Consider the following 23608-nt stretch of genomic DNA (forward strand, 5'->3'; position numbering starts at 1 on the left):
TATTTCTTAATCATTCGCTCTTCACTCTTATCTCATTTAGTCGTAACTTTAAAAATAATCAAGTATTTTATTTTAAACTTACTGCGTATGACAAAATTCCATAATCCTTCCCTAGCTTGTGAATTGTAATAATTTTCCAAATTCACTATTTTGCTGTTTGGATTCAAATCATAGAGAATAGATAAATTAAGTCAATTTCATAGAGGATGATATTGGTACTTAACAAAACCATACGTGGATCTGTGTGAGTTTATTATTTCTATTTGCAAAAGATCGATTTAGTTTAGTTTGTATTTGTCAGGGAAATATGTAAATTTTGTCCTGGAAAACCTGGAAAAGTCAGGGAATTTCATTTCTGCTAGTTTGTAGCCACCCTGTTGAACACGTGCAGGGCAAATCTGTCTTATCTCTGGAATTCCAGATTTCCAGTAATTGTGCTGTAGTGAGGTTCAACATCTTTATGCAGAGGATAAACTGATACCACAACTTGGATACTTTCATATTATCAATGTTATAATTTGATAAGCAAATATTAACATGATCAAGAAATAAAGACTGAGCAGTTGCATCTTCCATTGGTAAGGTGTTTATAAAGTGAATGTGGCTGTCAGTCACCCACCTACAATATATGGCACAGATAGTTAGAAATAATATATTAAAATCATAATTATACTTGATGTAAATAAATCTAATTATACAATATATATCTCAAATAATCTTAGTTCAAAATGATACGCATTGCGAAACCATAGTCCTTTCTTCATTAACTTCCTTTATATGAATAAGTTCAATTTCGTGTCCTTTCCAAGTATGAAATGCACATGGTAAAGGAAATATAACACCATTAAGCCTTGTTTCCATGATTATGAAAAACTAAATATGCTGACCAAGGCAGTAATTTATTTTATTAAAAACATAAAGTAAACTTAACGTTTCAACCTTCTAGCTAGGTCTTCTTCAGACTTTGTATCAAGTACAAATGTAACAAGATACAAAAACAGGGCATTATATATACACAAACATTACTCCCTCCAGACTATTAGAAAGTTGTTTGGAACTTTCTAGCAGGTGACTTTCACTTGCCAACTGTACTTTCACCTAAAAGGCTAAACATAATTACTTCCATATAGAATGTGGTTGGGCTTTTTATCTCACCCTCTTTTTCCTTCATTTTTCTTCCTTCTCCTCTCCTCTTTCTCTCTTGTCCTTTCCACTCTTTCTAACACCTTCTTCCATTCTTTGTTTAACTTCAGTCCCCCATTCAAGTTCATTGTGTCTTCTTCACCTTTCTTCTTTATTTCCTTGGCTTCCTTCCATTTTCTAACTAGCATTCTCTTCTCCCTTCCTATCTGCTTAGCCTCATCCCACTCTGTCATGTCCTGTTTCTCTCATGTGTTTAAATATTGCATGTCTCTCTCTTAAGTCTTACATCATCCCTATGTTGTATCAACCTGTCTTTCAGCCTTTTTTCGTTTATCCTATGTACACACTCTGACATTCTATACATTTCACTTCGTAGATAATCCCTTCCTCTTCCCTGTTTTCCTTTTTCTTGCTTGCATTCTTCGCTATTGCTAAGATAACCCGCTCGAGCAAAATGTTCTTTGTCGGCACACGGCGGCAATTAACGCATCATTTCTTGAAAACTATACACTATACTTCAGTTCTGTCTTTTTTGTTCATTAGTTTGCATTAGGTGTTATATACTGCAATTACAAAACAGTACATCCATTGTTACTATGGGATAAATTGAAGATAAAATGCTGTAACTGCTGAACTACTACATCTTTTTGATCAATTTAAATTCTAAATGTAAGAATGAGTAAAAAGCAACATTTGAAGTAAAATCCGAAAATTAAGGATCCAGGGGGGGGGGAGCAGGGACAAAGGCCCAAAATTCGAAATTTTCTGTAATTACGCAAAATTTTCAAACCCCATTATTTACGCTTTTTTTTTTCAAAGTTATGGCACGTGAATTACATATCCTCATAGAGTTGTCTTTTGTCATGCTTCCCTCCAAATTTGGCTCATCCATAGGGCCGATTCTAGAATAAAAGTGCCGGGCATTGTTCCGAAGCTACTGCCGCTTTATATAATGTTATACTTTTAATCAATAAGTATCAGTCTGATTTCAACGAAACTTTGCACAGTTGTAGGAATGTTCCACCACTACATACTCCAGTTTCATTCACTTCGGTCTATTGAGGGAGGTACAGGGCATGCCGTATTCCAGCTTTTAAAAAAAAAATCAACTTCCTTCTTCTTCTTCGTTTAACACTAATTATTGGGAGGCACAATGTATACATTTTACCTCCAATAAAAGCCCTGTCTTGAAGAAAGAAAACAATACCATTTTCATCTGTCTATGACAATTAGTTCTGGAGTTAAGATTTTTTCGTATTTCGAGGCAAGTTTGAAGAGCATACGCTTGAAAAATACACTGGGGTGAACAAGAATACAGGCACGCGAGAGATCTGGCAGCCAAAGTTTAAAGTTGCGTATAAAGTAATAGCACCAGTATATATATATATATATATATATATATATATATATATATATATATATATATATATATATATATAAAAAATGAATCAAGATTATTACAAACAGCAGTGTTGCTGTTCTGTTATTCTATCCCTGCTTTTTCATAGCTGTATTGTGCCGATACCAACTACTATCCACATCAAAACTATTGAGCCCTCAGTTTGCTTGCTAGTAAAATTGTAGTCTATGGTAGTAAAATAATTAAATACACCTCACTGGAAACCTTGAACTTTTTGAGTCCCAAAGCCATTTTCACATGTAACCCCCTTGGTCCCAAGCCGATTTTGAGCAAAATGCAGAGTTTCAATTAAATGAGTGTAGATCGGAGGCTAATTGCCCTAGAGAGATGAGTGATATACCGTTGTACGCAGAATGAACCAGAGATTCAGACTATATGAAATTTATGCAAATTCGGTGTATATGTGGCAGGGGGTGAGGAGTTAACTAAAAATTCCAAAATTTTGTGGGGAAAAATGGGGTCCCCCCTCTCCCCAAGGAAAAAGTACATGACAGTGTCGACATGCACATGGAAATGATCGCTGACATGTAAGGAACACAAAAATATTTGCATTATTATCATATGACCAATGTAACGTGAGTTGTACCCCCTAAAGGAATGGTCGGCACGCCACTGATTCAAGCTTCAAAATGCAGTGGTACCTTGAAATGACTTTAGCTCGGAGACCATTTGCCTTGGAGATATGAACGATATGCCGTTGTATGCAGAATGAATCACAGATTCAGACGACATATAATTTATGCACATTCGGCGTACATATGGAGGGGGTAAGAGGGAAATCCCCTGAAAAATACTTCTTTTTAAAAAAAGGGGGTTCTCCCCCAGCCCCTCGCCCCTCCAAAAAAAAAGGATATGAAAAGTTCAAAATGCACATAGAAATTATCGCGGGCATGTAAGAAACAGAAAAATATTTGCATCATTGTCATATGACCAATGTAACGTGAGTTGTACCCCTGAAATGAAAGGCTTGTATGCCACTGTCTCAAGCTTCGGAATTGAGCGAAATGCAGAGTTACATTGAAATGACTAAAACTCAGAAACTAAATGCCCTAGAGATATGAAAGATATACCGTTGTATGCAGAATGAATCACAGATTCAGATGATATATAATTTATGCACATTCGGCGTATATATGGAGGGGAAAGGGGGAAAATCCACTAAAAAATAACTTTTTTTTTTAAAAAAAATGGAGTTTCTCCCCCCCCCCCACCACTCCGAAAAAATGATATGAAAAGTTCAAAATGCACATAGAAATTATCGCTGGCATGTAAGAAACAGAAAAATATTTGCATAATTGTCATATGACCAATGTAACTGACTATAGCTCAGAAACTAAATGCCCTAGAAATATGAACAATATAACATTGTACGCAAATGCAAAATTCATGCAAATTCGGCGTATATATGGAGGGGAAAGGTAGGAAACCCCCCAAAAATAATTTTAAAAAAATATAGGAAGAAGAGTACAAATAAGAAGGTTTCTTTGTATTTACCTTTGCTGCTCCAGCTCCCAGGCTTGGTCTGGAGCCATGATGCCTTCCTACTGGTGGTACTCCATAAAACATGGCTCCAGATACAGGGGCACCTTGCAGGTAATGTAGCGACATCTACTTCACCGTGAAGTTCGTGGCCCGCACAGCACACATCTCCATTGTTCCCGTGTCATGGTGGGGAAGTGACGGAAGCCACTAACCTCGTAGCACGTGTTGGTGGATGGAGACTAACTTGATGATGGACCAAGTTGTGCCTCACCTTGGGGAGCTGGGGTTCGAGTGCCTTGCCTGCCACTTGTCCCCAGAAGACTTATAGCCAGCTTCCCACGGAACTCACAGTGCCTCATGTTCTGATGAAATGTCTAGAAGAGCAGGTAGGCGTTGAGGATACATTGGTCAAGTAGGTGGAAGAAGAGCTTGACTGTCCACTTCATGGTCTTTCGTTGGACACCGTAGGAATTTGTCATGCGGTCGGCCTTGTCAACGTAACCCATGAGGCTATTGTATTCACATACAATAGCCAGCTTGAGTATGTTGCTATGGTCATCCAAGAAATTTCCCTCAGCTGGTGACTGATGGATGTTCGTCAACAGGTACACCTCTCTCTTGTCTTTCCAACATATCACAGTCAAGTCATTCTTCACCCGAACACGTAGGTCTTCTTGTTGCGAGATCATCAAATAGCTCTGGAGAAGAGAAGTAGTTGTCCATAAATAATTTATGACCAACTCCCTTCACCTTCTCCTTCGACGCTACAACTAAACCATGCATCGCTGATGTCATGGCAGTTGCTCTGTTCTTGTCCTTGCCCAGATATACGGTCATGTCATAGGTGTATCCCAAAGAATCAGAGTTTGTAGATCTTGATCCCAAACCTCTTGTGTTTCTTTGGAATATACTGTTTGAAGATGACTTTCCCTTTGTACAAGACCATAGGTTCATCAACTGCTAAATGCTCTGTCGGATAGTAGCAATTAGAGCTAAGCTCATTGATATTGTCAAGGACAAACCTCATCTTCCACAGCCTGTCATAATCGGGATTTTGGGGGGGGGGGGTTCTTCATGTTGTCCTCAAAGTGTAGGAATCGGAGCAAGTGATAAAAGTGGTTACATGAAATTGTTGTCTGTAAATCTGTGTGTGAAGGTGGGGTTTTCTGGACCAGTAGTCTCGCCAATGTAATCTGCTGTCATGTCCCATCAGTATTGTCAAACCAACGAAAGTCTTTATTTCGTCAATGGTCACGTCACGGCTTTGTCATTGGGTGCTTTGTGATATGTTGGTGGTAGTACCTGTTGGGCTCAGTCACCAGATGCTGGAAGATTTCTCTGGAGAAAGTCAAGGAAAAAGAGTCCAAGGAAGAGGATGCATCGTCAATGTGTTGAACCTTCAGTCTAGTCTGTCCTAGGAAAGGTTGGGGATTGGGAGCAGTTCTACCAGTTCAGGAAGGGGTTTGCCAGTTGGATGGAGCAGGAGGGGAAGGGGAACGTCTTTATGACATATCATCAGAATCAGATTCTGATGATATATCAGAGGGAATGTCAAGCTCTTCTTCATCCCACTCGGAGTCTGTATCCATATCCTCCAGCTCATCTCGGATTTCATCAGAACGGAGATCACCAGGTGCATCCATGGTCGACTATAAGCCTTTTGGGGACACAGTAGGCACAAACGACACTAGCACACTTTTCACACCATAAGAAAAACACGTAGATGACAAAGTCCTTGGAAGTCTGTCGCTTCACTCAAAAAATATCCTCGCACTTGGGCACAAAATGACACACACCTACGCACAACTTTCATGGAGGAAAAGCGAGAACGCAGTGAAAAATGAGTGCTGATTCTTGCAGCTGCTTGAAATTCTATTTTTAGACAATGCAGGGTAACCTGTGTTGCAACTTGTGGAACACTTGTGCTCAAAAATAAAGGTTTCCTTCAGCGTGCCTCGAAATTCCATTCTCACAACGCAGATTCAACAACCAGTCTTCCCCCTCCCCCACACCCTGCTTGCGCCGGCATTGAAAACTTTTATATTGACATCGGATACTGATAAACAAGCTTCCTTTGAATGCAGTTACCAGGGGGGAGTGAAAAGCATTGCTTTAGAACAACAAAGCCGGTCCTCCTTTGTCGGCAAAAATTTTCCCTTGAAGAGAGACGCAAAAGAGAAGTCCCTTTCCCACCTTTTCTCCTCCATTTTCATGAAGAAAAAAAAAGTGCAAGAAACATTTCTATTAAATACATGTGTTAGGAACAATATATAAAAAAAATCGAAATTCTAGCCAAAAATAGAAAAGTTATAACGTAAAAACTACGACCTTGACACAGTGTCTCGATCGAGATGCTTGGGACTGCGAGAGTTACATTTGGGTATCTCGACCAAGACGCTTGGTACTCAAAAGGTTAAATATCTATTTTTTGATAAGCATTATTTGAAAATATTTTTTAACTTCAATTTACAAGAAGGCATAACTTAACACCCTACAGTTCATAATCAACTGTAGACATAATATCAAAGTTTTGCATACTTGAAGTCTGATAATTTTAGGACTTCTATGGAAAAACCACATGCATATATTTACTAGATACTTCAAGAATGGAAATTTATGGGAAATATACAAACTTGAAATGCATAATTGCAAATTCAATGAAATTGAAAAAAAGCCATTTATATGACCCAATCAATCCAAATCCAGAAGTTTGACAAGTGTATCTCTTGTATGACTAGATATATTAATAGAGGCACATATTTTTGGTAAATAAAAAGCAAAATTTCGTTATAAAAACTGAGTCAATTTTGGGTTCAAAAGCGGTAAATAAAATAAAATATCGGTGTTATAGCGGTGAAAAATTGGATCAAAAGTGGTATATAAAAAGACATTTTGGTTTTAAAATTGTGAATACAATCCTAAATTTGATTTAAAAACTACACTTATTCCACAGAATTAACATTTCACTTCTAATAGCACATTTATGTAGTTATAAGAGTATTAAGTTTATTTCTGTGTAAAGGAGTCCATTTTTGCTTCTCCAATATTAACAGCAGAATTAATAAATTTTTCGGGAATTGCATAACTCACAGGATACTTCAGACTTAAGAAAGTGTCGCGTCGGTATATAAATGGTAAATTTCGTGTTTAAGAGTTAATTTCGCTTTTTGCAGCTCATTTCGCATTATTTCGTGACAAAACATGGTCACAAAATGCATCTCACGCCTTTCAAAAACATGAAAAATTAACACTACAATGTGTTTTTTCAAATTTCGTTTTTTCGTCAAAAACGAAATATGCATGCCCCTATATATTAATTATTATTTAGCCCTCCTAATATGGTAATATGATGTGTGGCTGGATTCAGCCAATCTCTAACTCGGCAGGTTGCAGGTGACTTTCAGAGCATTATCACTTCACTACATAGTTGTGCAGGAATCGTGGAAGTGTGTTTTGTCGGTCCAATCCAAAGTATTGTGTCAACATAAAATAATGAATAAAATATTTATCATATTGCAAGTGGAAGCCATTTTCTACATATACTGTAATTTTTGTTACATTTTATAACTTTTATCCAATCTTTATATGAACATATATCACGGTATCATTTTATGTCACTCATTTACAGTGTGAGTAAGTGCAACATGATTTGATGAAGTATACGAAAGATCTTTCCAAAATATTGAATCTGTGACTTTTGGTTTCTCAGTCTCATCTGTATACAAAAATAACATATCCTGTTTTTGATGGCCTCTGTGGGTATTTATTGAATTGATAAATTAATGATAATTTTTACGCATTACAGATGATTTATGGGATTAATTATGGCATATTCATAAAGAAGTATGGATTTTTAGAAAAATTACGAGGTGTACTGGCAACATTGGTCTTGTCAGAGGGCAGTATCAGGTGTGCCTCCTATATTTATATATGATATATTTCAAATCTTTTCTTTCATCTGTACACTAATTGAATAACATAGCCAGATGTCGGACACACCTGGTACGGCCCTCTGACGTGACCAATGTTGCTAGTACTCCTCTTAATTTAAGAGAAAAACATACTTTTTTTATGAATTTACCATAATTAACTCTACATTTTTTGTAATGTGTAAAAATTTGGCATCCTTTTATCATTTGAGTAAATATCCAGAGACCATCAGTACACACACAAACATTTTCCATACGTGTTCAAAAACTTTTTACACCTTAGTAACTTTTCCCCATACTGAACATTCATGTACAACATAATTTTATAGTTTATTGTTTAAAAATATGTGCTGAGAAACAACGAATCAGTGATCAGTAGAATTCTCTTCGACTGACATTGTTCATAGGCAGTGAAAAATTCATGTCTTATCACTTTTTGGTCATCCTGTAGGAAAAGTAGCAAATATGTGTATTTTTGGCTGATTCAATTATTTAGCTAATTCCTAAATATGACATCACAAACCTCTAAACTCTTAAGTAATACTGCAAGAGAAATTGGTTATCCAAAATTGGTAAAACTCCAAAATTTCCAGGTTTTTCCCCAAAAGCCTGCTTTTTATATGGAGAAAACATCCATTTAAAAAGGCAGCTTTTTTGCAACTTTTCTTCTCATACTCATTGCATGATTTCAAGAGGATGAATTGCTCATCTCTTCTTGAAGTCTAAAATTGTACAAAAATTTTCTACGATCATAGAAAAAATTGCTACAGGCTAATCTGAGCTGATCCTATAGTTTGAAATACAATCCAAACCAATTAAGTGTACAATTACGCACATACAAGTATGCTATCATTTAGTGTAATTTTTATAAAATACTGTTGTTAATCAAATGTATATATTTCAAACTGAGGAAATGTAATTTTCTACCTAGGTTCCTCGAGAAAGATTTTTCAAGATACTTTCAAATTGCAAACTACATTGAAATACCATCAGCTTCTGAGAAGAATTAGAAGTGGTAATAAATGTGGATACTGTGATTGATCTTGGTGCTTTAAACATGTTAAGCGTATTTTTAACTGATTAAAAGGCTTTATACGAAATGATAGTGATTTTTGTATGTTCAGATGTTTTGTGTTGAAACCAAAAAGAGCGTGTAAAGATATGTAAAGTGAACATAATTTTCTACTTAGGTTCCTCTAGTGCTATTTTCCAAGGTGGTTCTGAAATGCAGAATTACATTCATTCACAGTCAGTTAAAGAAATAAAAGTGATTTTCAGGAATGTGAAAAATATGATTCAATTCAGTGATTTAAGTAAAGCCAAAGCACAAACCCACATAATCTCACCAAAAGTTTCAAATGTGAGATACTTTGCAAACAGGGTTTTAGTTTTAATACATTTTTTTTTTTTTATTGTTTTTATACATTTAGAATGTTCAGATGTTTTCTGTTGCACAAAATAAGCATAGATAAAGGTACATAGAACTTGCTCAATTTTCTGCTTAGGTTCCTCTAGCACCATTTTTTAAAGGTGCTGCAAAATAAGCAATTACAGTGATCCACTATCAGTTGGTGAGAATGAAGGGAATTGTTATCATTGAATATGCAAACTATGTGATTTGTCTCAGGAGTTTTAAGTATCTTATGTGTGTATGTGAACATTTTGTGCCTTTATTCTTTCAAAATATGTGATATTAAGTTGAGAAGAAGATATTTGTAGCATTTTATTAGATACACGTTTGTTCCTATATATAAAGATATATAAAATGAAAATAATTTTGTACTTGGGTTCTTATAGTGCCACTTTTCAATCTGGTTCTGAATGCAGAATTACATTTGTCCATCAGTTAAGAAATTGAAATGATTTTCAGGGGTGTGAAATTATGGTTCATTTCAGTGCTTTAAGTAAAGCCAAAGCACAAAGCCATGTGCATTTGTCTGTAAAGACTTGATTCTCACCAAAAGTTTAAAATGTGAGACACTTAGCAAACAGGGTTTTAGTTTTAATACATTTTTTTTATTTTTATTGCTTTTATATATTTTTGAATGTTCAGATGTTTTCTATTGCATAAAAGAAACATACATAAAGGTACATAAAACTTGCTCAATTTTCTGCTTAGGTTCCTCTATCACCAGTTTTTAAAGGTGCTACTGAATAAACAATTACAGTGATCCACTATCAGTTGGTGAGAATGAAGGTAACTGTTTTCATTGAATGTGCAAACTATGTGATTGGTTTCAGGTGTTTTAAGTATCGTATGTGTGTATGTGAACATTTTGTGCCTTTATTCTTTCAAAATATGTGATATTAAGGAGAGAAGAAGATATTTGTAGCATTTTATTAGATACATGTTTGTTCCTATATATAAATATATATAAAATGAAAATAATTTTGTACTTGGGTTCTTATAGTGCCATTTTTCAATCTGGTTCTGAATGCAGAATTACATTCGTCCAACATCAGTTGAGAAATTGAAATGATTTTCAGGGGGGTGAAAATTATGGTTCATTTCAGTGCTTTAAGTAAAGCCAAAGCACAAAGCCATGTGCATTTGTCTGTAAAGACTTGATTCTCACCAAAAGTTTAAAATGTGAGATACTTAGCAAACAGGGTTTTAGTTTTAATACATTTTTTTATTATTTCTTATTGTTTTTAAACATTTTTGAATGTTCATATTTTTTTCTGTTGCACAAAATAAGCATACATGAAACACAATTTCCTGCTTTGATTCCTAAAGTGCAATTTTTTAAGGTGCTACTGAATAAACAATTACAAGGATCCACCATCAGTTGGTGAGAATGGAACTATATGATTGATCTCAGGTGTTTTAAGTATGTTATGTGTTTTTGTAAGGATTTTGTGCCTTTATATTTTCAAAATGTGTGAAACTAGAGAGCAAAAAATAAAGGATGCATGTTTGTTTCTACATATAAAGATACATAAAGTGAACATACGTTTCTAGTTGGGTTCCTCTAGTGTCATTTTTCAATGTGGTTCTGAATGTGAAATGATATTCATGCACTGGATTTAATGAGTATGGAAATAATGTGATTGATCTCAGTATTTTAATTATTTTTTGTGTGTTTGTGTTTAATGCCATTATGCACAACAAAAGTTCAAAATGTGCAATACATGTAAAAAATATTTTAAATATTTTAATAAACTAGTAATACATTCTATAAATGTACATATATAAGATAGAATACAAAATGTCACATTTTGAAGAGTACAATAAAGTGTTCTTTGATATTTCATTTTGGAATCTTTATTTTTCCACGATGTTTCAGTCATCATATTTTTGGTAGTTGAGTGAATAGTTTAAGACCTTCTGCCCCAAAGATTCTGTGTTCAAGCCTCATCCTGGTCATGTATGTCCCTTGGTGAGTGTTACTTAAATTTATCTGATCATCATTTATCCTCATCACAATTAGCCTAAATAGGTAAAGTAGCAAATTAATATAATAAAAATGCAAATTTCATTGCCCATTTACTATTGTAATACAGTAAACTCTCATTAACACAAACTCGATTAAGACAAACACTTGGTTAACATGAACAAAATGTTCTTTCTCAGCAGGGATGTATTATATCTTAGAATTTTTTATCGGTTACCACGAATTACGAACTTTTTTTTAGTCCGTTGCATCATTAGATCTCATTTAACACAAACTTTCAAAGTTTTTCCAGTACGAGTAACATCAAGGTTAAAACTTGGGTGCAATTGCTCAACAATCCCGATCATCGCGTCAACATCAGGCTTATACGTATTTAACAAACAAATTCAGTTGTGTGTTAAGATGTGTTTTTTCTATTCTTTAAAACGTAGCCAGTATGAGTAACATCAAGTTGCAAGCAGTAAGACAGGAGGCATGGCCTAGAGGAAGCAGACAGGCATAGATCTGCAAACAAGACTGAAAATCCTAGAGGAAGTAGACCATGGTGCATTGAACAAAACTACAATTTCTGAACAGTATGGAATTGCCAAATCTACATTATCTACAATAAAGATTGTGAAAAAATTCTTAATGCTACTGCATCAGGTTCCGGGAACAAATCTAAGCAACTTCACAGTGCTAAGTACAAAGATGTCAAAACGTTACTTCTAGAATGGTTCAACCATATGTGTGCTTCAAATGTACCTTTAAGTGGACCTATAATTCAGTCAAAAGTAAGTGAGATTGCCAAAAATTTAGGCATTCAAGATTTCAGTTGTTCCGCTGGTTGGATGTACGGGTTCCAAGAGAGACACTCAGTTTCATCATTATTAGCTTCACCACAAGTCACTAGAGTTGATGAAGGAGCAAACAACTGGTTGCATGAATTTGACCAAGTGAGAGAAAAGTATGCCTTGTGTGATGTGTACAATATGCATGAAACTGGACTTTTTTTTACAATCTTTTCCCAAGTCGTACCCTCGGAATAAAAGGTGAAAATTGCCATGGTGGAGCACGTAGTAAACAACGTTTAACTGTTGACCTTGTATGTAATGCAGACGGTAGTGATAAACACCGTCCATGGGTGATCGGTAAGTCCGAGAAACCATGTTGTTTTAAGAACATAAACATGGATACTCTTATCTTGCATCTACTCTCACCATAAGAAAGCTTGGATCGACAGCTCATCATTGCGTAAGTGGCATTTTCATTTCAACAGTTCAATGGTGGCTCAGAACAGCCATGTTCCTCTGACACTGGACAGGTGTACAGCCCATAACATACATGAACTGAACTTAACCAGTGTAAAGGTTCACTTTTTTCCCCCAAATGCAACAAGTCATCTTCAACATTTGGATCAAGGCATTATTGCTCTTGTGAAGAGGTCTTATCGCAAGTGACTTGAGAGCTGAAATTCACACTGCTGAAAAGAAGACTGAAACCCCAAGTTCGAGTGTGCTTGATGCAATAAAAGCTATCGCCACATCCTGGGAATCTGTGTCATCACAACACATACAGAACTGTTTCAGCAGTTCCTGGAGACATAGTGACTCTAATCATGTTGACAAGTTAGATGGTGACATCGGTACCACTTCACCTGACGAATGGGATATTCTACAAGACGTTGCAAACCCTGGAGTTAGTTTTGAGTACACCTTGAAAACATAGTTAGATGGTGACATCGGTACTACTTCACCTGACGAATGGGATATTCTACAAGACGTTGTGAACCCTGGAGTTGGTTTTGAATACAGCACCTTGAAAACTAGTGTGGAAAACGGATTGGTTCTGGGTGCTCTGGCTGGTTCCACTCGAATATGATACTGCTAGAGGCGTTGGTGTTGGTCTCGGTGCATGGTATTTGTCTGCTTGTAATGGAAGTAAATGGAGTTTTCGCTGCAATGTCTGATTCTTTTACATGAAGCATTTCTATGAATGTGATAATTGATATATTTAGTACAGTGGTCACAAATATATTAACAAACATTCTATACAGGTGACCACATCCTGTTATTGTTATACTTTCATTAATAATACGAGAGAAAAAATACGTGTGGAATGCTATTGGTAACTAAATAGTTGTGTATGAATTAGGTTAATAATTATCATCATCATCATCATTTCTTTTAAAGATATGCACACTGAAGCATTTATATTTTTTATATTTACTGTCTCTTTTCTTCCACTTTAAACTAATCGCGGCAATGATGATAATTGCATGAAACGACAAAAGGAAACCCACAAGAAGTCCTTAATGCCATCGACATGAGTGTAAGGAAATTTTCAGACCAATGGGACAAGCGACACGGGATGTTTACACCGATGTGACTAGTGACACAGACACTTCCAGACTGTAAAATAGCATTTATTGTGCATGAGGATCGAAACAGCAAACTACATGTTCATATGTCGTATTCGCATGCTACTTTGGTCGGAAAGCTCCTTAAAGGAAGGGTTCTCAGACAGAAGCGACTCGCTACAGGGGGAGTTCCCAATTAAGTGACAAGCGACAGCCTTGAAGCGTCACTTCAGTCTATTAGCAAGCATTTGCTGCTAATTGACAACAGATCTAGGCGACACGATAAGCCACATGTTGCTTTGTCGCTCAAACTGGGCCATTTCCTCAATAGCTTGCAACGTGTCGCGGTGGTTTGTTGTTCGCTCATGCAATGAGTGTCTTGCTTTAGGGATATTGCACACTAAAGCGGCACGCGACACTTATCGCTTGAAGATTTCACCAACTGAACACTGGCCTGTGCTGCCCGTTATGCCTTTACAATGTGAAATGTTGCTCTTGATTGGCTCGTTTCCAAGCGACATGTGTCGCGTCTCGCTTCGGTATGAAAGTTGCCTTGGAGCGAAGGACCCGTGTTGCTTTGGTGTAAAATCCCAGTAACTCTGCAGTCAGAGCTTGTGTCCCTATGGTTCGAAAGGCTGCATTGATTACAGACTGCTCACTTTCAAGTGACACTTGTGGTTTGTCGCCTCGGTATGAAATGTCTCTCAGGATACTATTTACATTCTAATAACATAGAAAAGTAAACTCTAATACACAGTCCAGGACCTGACATCCAGAATCACATTGCGATGTTTCTTCTTGTGTTACGCACACATACTATTTATTAATTAATTTTATTTTACTTTTCTTTCCAAATTAATGCCATTCGTGACTGCAAACCACTCCACAAATGTAACTGTTTCCATCAATTCACGTACCACCTTTCAAGATAAACAAATCTACATAATATATTCCAAAAACTAACAAAGTCGCATTACTTTCATAAGAAAATTAGCACCGATACTGATCGCACTGCCATCTGTGTTTTCATCAGTCTCGGGAACCAGTTTCTTGGGTCATTTTCCACACTATGTTATTCAAGGCACTGTAGTTTTGAGGAATTCGTTAGTGCAGATGACGATGTTGCCGTGTGTGCTCCAGTGGAATCTGATGTACAAGAAGTTGTGTGTGAGGTGCAAGAAATGTCATCAGAAGAAAGTGAGGAGGACAATATCATTCCGCCCACCCTCCAGGAAGTGTTAACTGCCTTGGGACACTTTTTAGAACTTTTTGCTGCAACATCTGAATTGATCGCTTGTTTTACAGAATCTATGAGTACAGTTGGCCGTAAAGTTAACAGGCATTTGTGTTTCCATCTGCGACAGCGCAATATACAGGGATTTTTCACCAGAAAATGATCTGCGAGTACTTTTTTTAAAAGTTAATTAATGTAGTACTGTAGTAGTGTTTTCTATGGTGACATACATAATACGTATTGAAAATGTTTAAATGTGTAGAGAGAACTGTATTGCAACAAAAATTGAGTCCCTGGTTGGCACGAATTTTTTTTAACACTAACTCTTGATTTTTCAGTCCCTTGGGATTTGTGTTAACGAGAGTTTACTGTAATAATGATGCACTAAAAACGGTTTTTCATAGGGCTAAGGCAATACTACTTTAATCCGATACCAATACTAATCTGTTAAAGACTCCAATTGATACAGATGCTTGACATAAGACAGTAGACAATTTTTAGCAGTCAATTGAATGATTCACATTCACCCATAAATGAGCATCGTAATTTATGGATACAGGATTGAGATGAATATACACCTCAAAATGTTGTTTATTGTACATAAAATCAATAAACCTGAAAGTCCATCTCTTCCTGTAATTTGCACCTAATAATTTGCAGAAAACCACAAATGTGGCTTATGACTAGGGAACGGATTTTTAGGTGCTAAAAAATAGGGATTTGCTGGGTTATCTTCCCAGAGGCAGAACTGTATGCCACCAGTCATGTCCCCAGGTTGGGAATAGGTGAACGGCCAGCAAATATGTTGGCTAGCTGGAAACTGTCGCGGGCAAGCAGTAGCAGGATTGGAGGAGTCGGTGAGATGTGGAGTGGCAACTTCATCTCGGTAAATACTGCAAGTCTCCGAAGAAAATCCTGCAATGTGGCGAGGAGAGCCGCCACTCAATAAACTCAGCCTCTGCTGCCTTGCAGGGAGGGGAGGGATACCTTGACTGACAGAAAACCAAAGGTGGGGCAGACTCGTAAGGCATATTGAAGCCAGCTGACCTAGGGGAGTAAACCCTAAACAAATCCTGGTCTTCCAAGAATGGGGGTTGGGCCGACAACCCCATCCCACAAAAAGAACCACGTTACAAGACCTCGAGGAAATGTAGCCAGACAGATCTACCAGCGACTGACTGGAGTGAATAATGGATGAGCAAATTATGGAAAGGGAGGGGATCTTGACGTTGGGAGCTGGAATGTGGTTTCATTTGTATAGGGCAGGCGCATTGAGGATATTGCTGTATCAACTAAATAATTATAAGCCTGTGATAGTGGCATTGCAAGAAGTACGTTGGATCGGAAAAGGAGTTTTGGAAAAGAGAGAAGCAACTGTCTTCTATAGCTGTGATGAATATCTGCATATGCTTGGAACTGGGTTTATAAAACATAAACAACTTGGACATCTAGTGATAGGATTTAAAGCTATAAGTTCAAGATTATCGACATTAACAGTTAAAGGAGAGTTCTTTAATTACAGTATAACCAATGCCCACACACCCACAGAAGTATCCACAGATGACGTGAAAGAAGATTTCTATGATGCGTTAGGGAAATCATTTGATGATTGCCCAAAAAATTACATAAAAGTAGTAATTGTGGACTTCAATGCTCAGATAGGCATGTATGTAGATGTGTATCCATGGGCGTATTGAAGGGGAGTTCAACGGGTCTAACCTCCCCCCCTCCCTTAGGTCCAGTAAGATTACCTGTTCTATCAGCTTGTTCATAAAAATTTCTTCGCACTTATTTTAATCTTCTAAAAATTAGAGACGTATGCGACGGGATACAGATGACAAAGAAAATTATGTAATTCCACACACCAGATGGGACCGCAGGCCAAATGTCTGCAATTTCCTGATAGTTTTGGAATTTCTGTGATAAACTGCATTGGGACTGTCAAATTAGTTATATTTTTTTCCTCAAGTCTTCTTAAAGCAATTTGGTTTTTAAATAGGCAGTGCAAGAAAATCAGGGAAACACCTTAACATTCTCAAGTTATTTGACATAAGATGGACAGAAAAGTATGAACACAGTTAAAATATCCCCACTTGTTCTAACCAAATTGTTTTCATGTTTGCACATCAAAATTAACTGTTCCAGTACTGTCAGTATTCTAACAGAGATATTAAAAATAATAATAATAATGAGAGAGTTCTGAGAACTTGAATGAAATTTATTCCAAAGCAGAGAAACTACTTACTTAGACACTATGATGAACACACAGTCATCAAATCTCAAGGAATAATGCACCAGTTGATTGATCGATTTGGTGTTTCAAGTCCACTTTTATGCACAGTATGGCTGATTTAGACTGGACCTACAGCTTAAAGTGGGATCCAAACCACTAAGTACCTCCACCACGTATCAAACCCTTTATTACAACGTCATCGCCTTGTAATCAAGGGGTCCCGGAATTGATACCCGGTGGAGGCACATAGTGGTTCGAAATTCCACTTTAAACTGTAGGTCCAGTCCCGATTAGCCTTACTGTGCATAAAGTGGACTTAAAACACTAAATCAACCAACCAACCTTGATTACAAGGTGACAACGCTACCACTACGCCATTGGGGAGGCCTAATTCACCACCTGAGAACACAATTGATTATTACAAGGTAAACCTTCGTTGTACACTTTTGGACCATTTTGTAGTAGAATTGATCTTACGTTTCTCTGAACACATTGCAAAATTGCAACAACTTATTCCAAAAATGAATCCCGGAATGATATTATTTGTCCTGGTGTCCCGAATAGTTTCTTCGGGATGCACAAATGTCCTGGAATCGGGTAGGAAAGAAGAAATGATTAAGACTATACTTTCTTCAAATTAAGTGGGTAATATTAAAATACTCATTTTAAGAATTAACTCCACATTGAACCACTCCCTCTCGATGATGCAAGAGTTATCGATTTACAAGAAGATGCTGCAAAGATATTTGACCACGATATTGCCGGCGTCTGCTAGCATCACTGAATTTTAATTGCAAGTTCATAGTAAGCTGTTTACTGTAAACAGCAGGGACGTAGCTAAGTTGATCAGTTTGGGGGGGGGGGGGCAAAACCAAAACGTAAGATTGTTTTTCTATCAAACCATTAACAATTAACAAGCTATTAATATAATGTACCATTTAGGTGTGTGTGTGTGTATGTATATATATACTATATATAAATATATTGTTGGAAGGGAACATTATTTTCTCCTGCATTGATTGATTGAGTTGGTTTATTTTATTTCGCTTTTATGCCAGTTTTGACTAATTGCGAAGATGGGGATGAGTGATGATATGATGAAATTGATGAAAGGACACATACAAATACCCATGTCCAGGCCGGGATTTGAACCGGTACCCCTGGTGTGATCATAAACGGTTACGAAACCAGAGGCTCCAGGTTAGGACCTTGGACAGGTATTGTTGCATCATGTCTGTCGCATCGCCATTTCATCGGGTCTTCATTCAGTCTCATCATCGCATTTAACCCAAGAGGTAGAAAAGAGGCGTAAAATAATCAAATAGAAATGATTGATTTGATTTATTTTACCTCACTATTCTGGCACTTTTTGGCTAATCATGAAGATGAGGAGGAATTATGATAATATTGTTTGATTGATTGATTTGACTTATTTTACTTCATTTTTCTGCGATTTTTATCTAATCGCGATGATGGGTATGATGATGCTATAATGAAATTGATGAAAGGACACTGACAAATACCCATGTCCAGGTCGGGATTCGAACCCTGGACCCATGGCGTTGCAGCGCGATGTGCTAACAACTCCGCCACAGAGGTCGGCATATGATAATACAACCTTGGTGACAATGAAGTTCGACCAGAAAGGAATACGTGATAAAATGCACAGAGGCATAGGCGGTGGAATGGGTGACCCACAGAAGTGACGCATGTGTGTAAGAGGAGGCGTGTGAGCAGGCAAGAATCGTGATCGCAGCATGTTGCACCCAAGGTCACGTAAAGAACGAAAACGGGGAACTATACGCGTGACATTGAACTTCGACCAGGCACCAGACCCATACGGGAAATTCCAGATAGTGGCGCATTCGACGGAAGCATGACGTCACGGACACGATAAGGGAGTCCGCCGTATATAAGCACGTGCTGTACACCGAGGAACCGCAGTGCATCATCACCATGGCCAGGGGCAAACCTATTGACAAGACCGTGAGGAGAAGAGTGGTGGAGTTGCAACGGGATGGACTCAGTGAACTGGAAATAGGGCGCCAACTGAACTTACCCAAGTCAACCGTCCACTGCATCATCAAACACTACCAAAATACGGGTACTACAGAGCCAGGTAAGGCCCCCGGTCGTAAATGCCTGCTGCTGAGCATGCGTGACCTACGGATATTTAGGCGCTATATCCAGACCAACAATCATGTTTCCGTGGCCGAATTACGACTGTGGACTCGAGAACGCTTTCACATTGAAGTGTCAACCAGAACCATTCGCCGTTACCTACAGCGATGCGGTTACCGAGTGTACAAGGCGAAATGTAAAGCCTTCCTTTCCATGTTGAACAAAGGCAATCGACTACGGTGGGCACGAATGTACCGGGGATGGACATTTCGGCAGTGGAACAGGGATTTGTGGATGGACGAATCCATTTTCAATGTTGTGTACGGGAAAATATGGAAAACAGTCATTTGTCAGAAGGAAGAACAGAATGAAGCAAAATGTTATGCACGTCGGGTACAGAAACCTGCGTCAGTGATGGTATGGGGATGCATGACGGCATTTGGGGTTGGCCCACTACACGTCTGTGAGGGCATTGTGAATGCACACGCCTATACAAGCATACTGGAGCGGCATCTTCCCACAGTGCGAAGGCACCTGTTCCACAGGCGGCGTCTCATCTTTCAACACGACAATGCCAGGCCTCATACAGCACGGCTGACAAGAGAATGGTTGACTCGCCATCACGTGCGAACTCTGCCATGGCCACCATCGAGTCCCGACCTCTCGCCCATTGAGAATGTGTGGCGTGTTCTTAAGCGACGTGTGCAACAGAGGGGACCCACGACAGTGGCTGCTCTTATCGCCTGCCTGCAGGAGGAATGGCACCGCATCGATGTGGAATACCTTGAACGACTCGTCCGCAGCATGCCCCGATGCATTGCCACAGTTATTCGCCGACGGGACGGCGTCACACCATGGTAAACAGGATCCCTTCTAACAGTGGTCGAACTTCAATGTCACATGTAGATTGACGAAAATGTTTTATTTTGTGTGGACACCATACATTGCTGCGTTGCAGCGGAAATTTATGTTTTCCTTTGTTCTATGTAGCCTGCTGAATAAAATATGTTCAGCATATGCATGTGTTCTCCTTCTTTCACAATGCACTCCTATATTTGTGACTAGTCGAACTTCATTGTCACTAAGGTTGTATTACATCGATGAAAGGACCATCACAAAGGCCAAGATTCGAACCCGGGACACTTGGTGTCATAGCGCAACCTTCTAACCACTCCACAATGGAGATGTCGGCCCAAATAGAAATGAAAATGAGAAGATGCTGTGTTGAATTTGCAGGAACCGAGTTCATCACTCATGGACAGAAAATTTTCACTCTCACTAGAATAGGGTAAAATAACAGAAAATGTTTGAAAAGTAATTTGGTTCTCCATATCTGATGATTATATTATGTAAGTAAGTATTATTCGCTCTATAACTTCGGATTAATTTTATTTGTTTGCCTATTCAACTTTGCCACCTAAGCAGCTGCGGCAGAGCGTTTGCACTTGTGGGTGGAGGCTAAATGAAGAAAAATCACAAAGTCAGAATAATATGCAGAATTTTGAAACATAATGTTTCTAGAGCATGCAGACCACTGTAAACATTTTATTACATACCTCGTTTTCTTCCTCAAGTGGAACGTAACATATTCTTCGTTACTTGAGAGATTAACTGCCCTGGGAGTCAAACCCGGGCTCCTGTGTGGTAGTCGGACACCCTTTTAGATCGTCAATGTGTCGAACATTTGGTAGATCAGTCAATCCTGATCAATTTTTCCAGAGGAAAAGAAGCTGGTAACTTCACACTCGAGATTTCACTCGGCAATGTATGAAACGAGATCACAAACACTCCGTGATCCTACCCTCTCACGTTCACCGCTCTGACCAAACATTCATCAAGTGTCCACCAATGGCGTAGGGCAAAAAGAGGCAGAAGTATCTTGAAAATGAGTGGGAAGTTATCCAGGAAGGATGTGAAGCCGTTACATTACACAGGCTTATTAGTTTACCACAGACTGAAACTGAGCCAAAGCAATAAAACCCCAACCCTCAAATGAATTTCACGGTAGCAATCGACCGACCTATTCTCTACATTTTCAGAGAATGGTCTTTTCCCGCAGGTCATCGATACAAGGGTTGCGTGGAGGAACCACCTGGGGACTGGCAGCATCTTTGTCATTAGTCACTGTGCCAGAAAAGGGACAGTCGGTAGAATTTTTGTCTCTTGCAATTTGAAAGCATGGGGATGTCCTTCTAGCACCATAAAATAATTAACCCAGAAAGTCCTAGCCACCTGCAGCTAAATCTGTGCTGTTTCGGCACGGCGGAATGGTGCCAGTCCGGAGCCAAATGAAGAGAAGATGTCACAGCAGGAAGATTTGTGGGAGAGGGAGGGGTTAACCTGGCTAAGGGCCCTGGTGTGCAGGAAGGGAAAGTGCATTTTCAAAAGGTCTCAGACTTTTTTGAAAGGCCGGGTCATAAAATCATTAACGGCATTTCCTACCAATACATAGGCTATGTTTGTGTTCAACAAGCAAGTAAAGTCTGCCCGGCCAAAGAATGGACTTGAGGAAGCCCAGACTTTCCGTCTCCAGTTCAAGGGGGGGGGGGAAGAGCAGTGTTGCTACCGGTTGCTACACGGATAAACCTTTTTGGGATCCAATGAACAGATGGTCACACTTTGAGGCATCTCCCTCCCCCAGCACAAACCGCTCTGTCCGCCAATTCTTTCAGTTGAGCGGCTATAGTGGCCGTGTTACACAATTTTCTTTTAGATAAAATGTCCAGTGATATTGGTATTGTAATTTCGTGTGAATAAACTTTCAAGAAAAAAATAAAATATGCAGAATGAAAGTTTTGGAACCCCCTTACTCCTTCTCTGCATTTGCATAAATTCGACACTCCTTCCCAAGATGGCTAAAACTAAAAGTAGCAATTAGCTTAAGAGTAAAATGTGATCGCCCCCCGCTCCCCCCACTTAATATAAGCAGCTTCTTAATTGAGTGTCCATTATAATCCTACCTATCGCATTGTAGAAGTAAAATTGTTCACGTAAAAATACGTAGCACAATATATTGCATGTGGTGCGAGCGAATCGAGTAATAATAGTGGTTGAATGATTTGGTTTATTTTACTTCACTTTTCTGCCACCTTCAGCAATCGCGAAGATGAGGACGATTGATGATGCGAAATTGATGTAGGGACACTCGCAAAGAACATTAATGCCCTTGCCCGGAATCGAACACGGGATCCCTGGCGTTGTGATGCTCTGCGCTAACCACTCCGCCACGGAGGTTGAAACGAAACATAAAAATGCCACAAATAAAATAATTACTGTAAATAATTCTATTTGGGTGGAATTAACAATGGGTTTACAAATACAGGGTTATTATAAATGATGGACCCATTTTCAAAACATCATATTTATTGAGGTACAAATCCAAAGTGAACAAGCTATATACCAATGGAAAGAGGAAGGATCAAAGTTTGTTACCACAATGTTTGTAACTGTTATAAATGTTCAATGTGGCCACCATTGGCTGCACGGCAAACATCGACGCGGTAGCCAAACTCGTTTCACACACGCGTAAGCATATTTGCTGTTACCGAGTGCAGGGCAGCAGTGATCCGGTTACGCAGATCGTTCAGGAGTGGTTAACATATCGCACTGCGACGTCAGGGGTCCCAGGTTTGAATCCCGGCCTGGGCATGGATGTTTGTGTGTGTCCATTCATCAATTTCACGCTACCATCACTCATCCCAGCTTCGCAAATTAGCCAAAAGTGGCACGAAGAGCGAAGTAAAATAAAGCGAATCATTCAATCAAAATTTCATGCAATTTATTGCATATCGCAGGTTTATCTCTATTTACCGTGACCAATTGAGCTTTCATTTCATTAATATTATAACATTTTCAGTCCCTATTTATGTCACAGTAGCAGATGAAAAGGACAGGAGAGAGGGTTACTTCGAGGGAGGGGGGTAACATTGAGTGGGCCAATCACAGAGCCTGGCACTTGGAAAAAGGGACCCAAGATCAAACCATGTTTCGAAAGAAATATATTGCTTGGGGGTTCTTGAAAATCAAATTGAAGAACAGTGTTTCAAACTGAAAGCAAAATTTACCAAAATACTATTTTGCAATATTTGTCATCAAAGTAAAATTTTCAGCAAATGTAGAACCGTTTGCCGGGGCCACATGAATGTTTCGGGGGGCCAGTGGCCCTGCAGGCCCCCCCTAACAACGTCCCTGGTAAACAGTCAGTGATTGGGTGCCCACACTGTTCAGTCCACAGTTCTCAAATAAAGTTTCGACATTGTGAAATAGCAGGTTAGTTCATTATGGCACCGAAAAGGAATTGCAAGTTTAAAATA

The 23608-nt window shown here is 38.5% G+C and overlaps 1 protein-coding gene across 1 annotated transcript in view; it reads left to right on the forward strand.

Moving 5' to 3' along the window:
- Positions 1 to 11193, forward strand: part of LOC145984056 (mortality factor 4-like protein 1) — a 156556-nt gene extending 145363 nt beyond the window's left edge. Inside the window, exon 10 of the mRNA XM_083117423.1 lies at positions 8906 to 11193. Coding sequence (XP_082973549.1) covers positions 8906 to 8984 — 79 coding nt within the window. The 3' untranslated portion in view covers positions 8985 to 11193. The remainder of the gene's footprint in view (positions 1 to 8905) is intronic.
- The last annotated feature ends 12415 nt before the right edge of the window (positions 11194 to 23608 follow it).

The sequence above is a fragment of the Lepisma saccharinum genome, chromosome 2, assembly GCF_977018435.1.
Source record: "Lepisma saccharinum chromosome 2, izLepSacc3.1, whole genome shotgun sequence".
In the NCBI taxonomy this organism is placed as follows: domain Eukaryota; kingdom Metazoa; phylum Arthropoda; class Insecta; order Zygentoma; family Lepismatidae; genus Lepisma; species Lepisma saccharinum.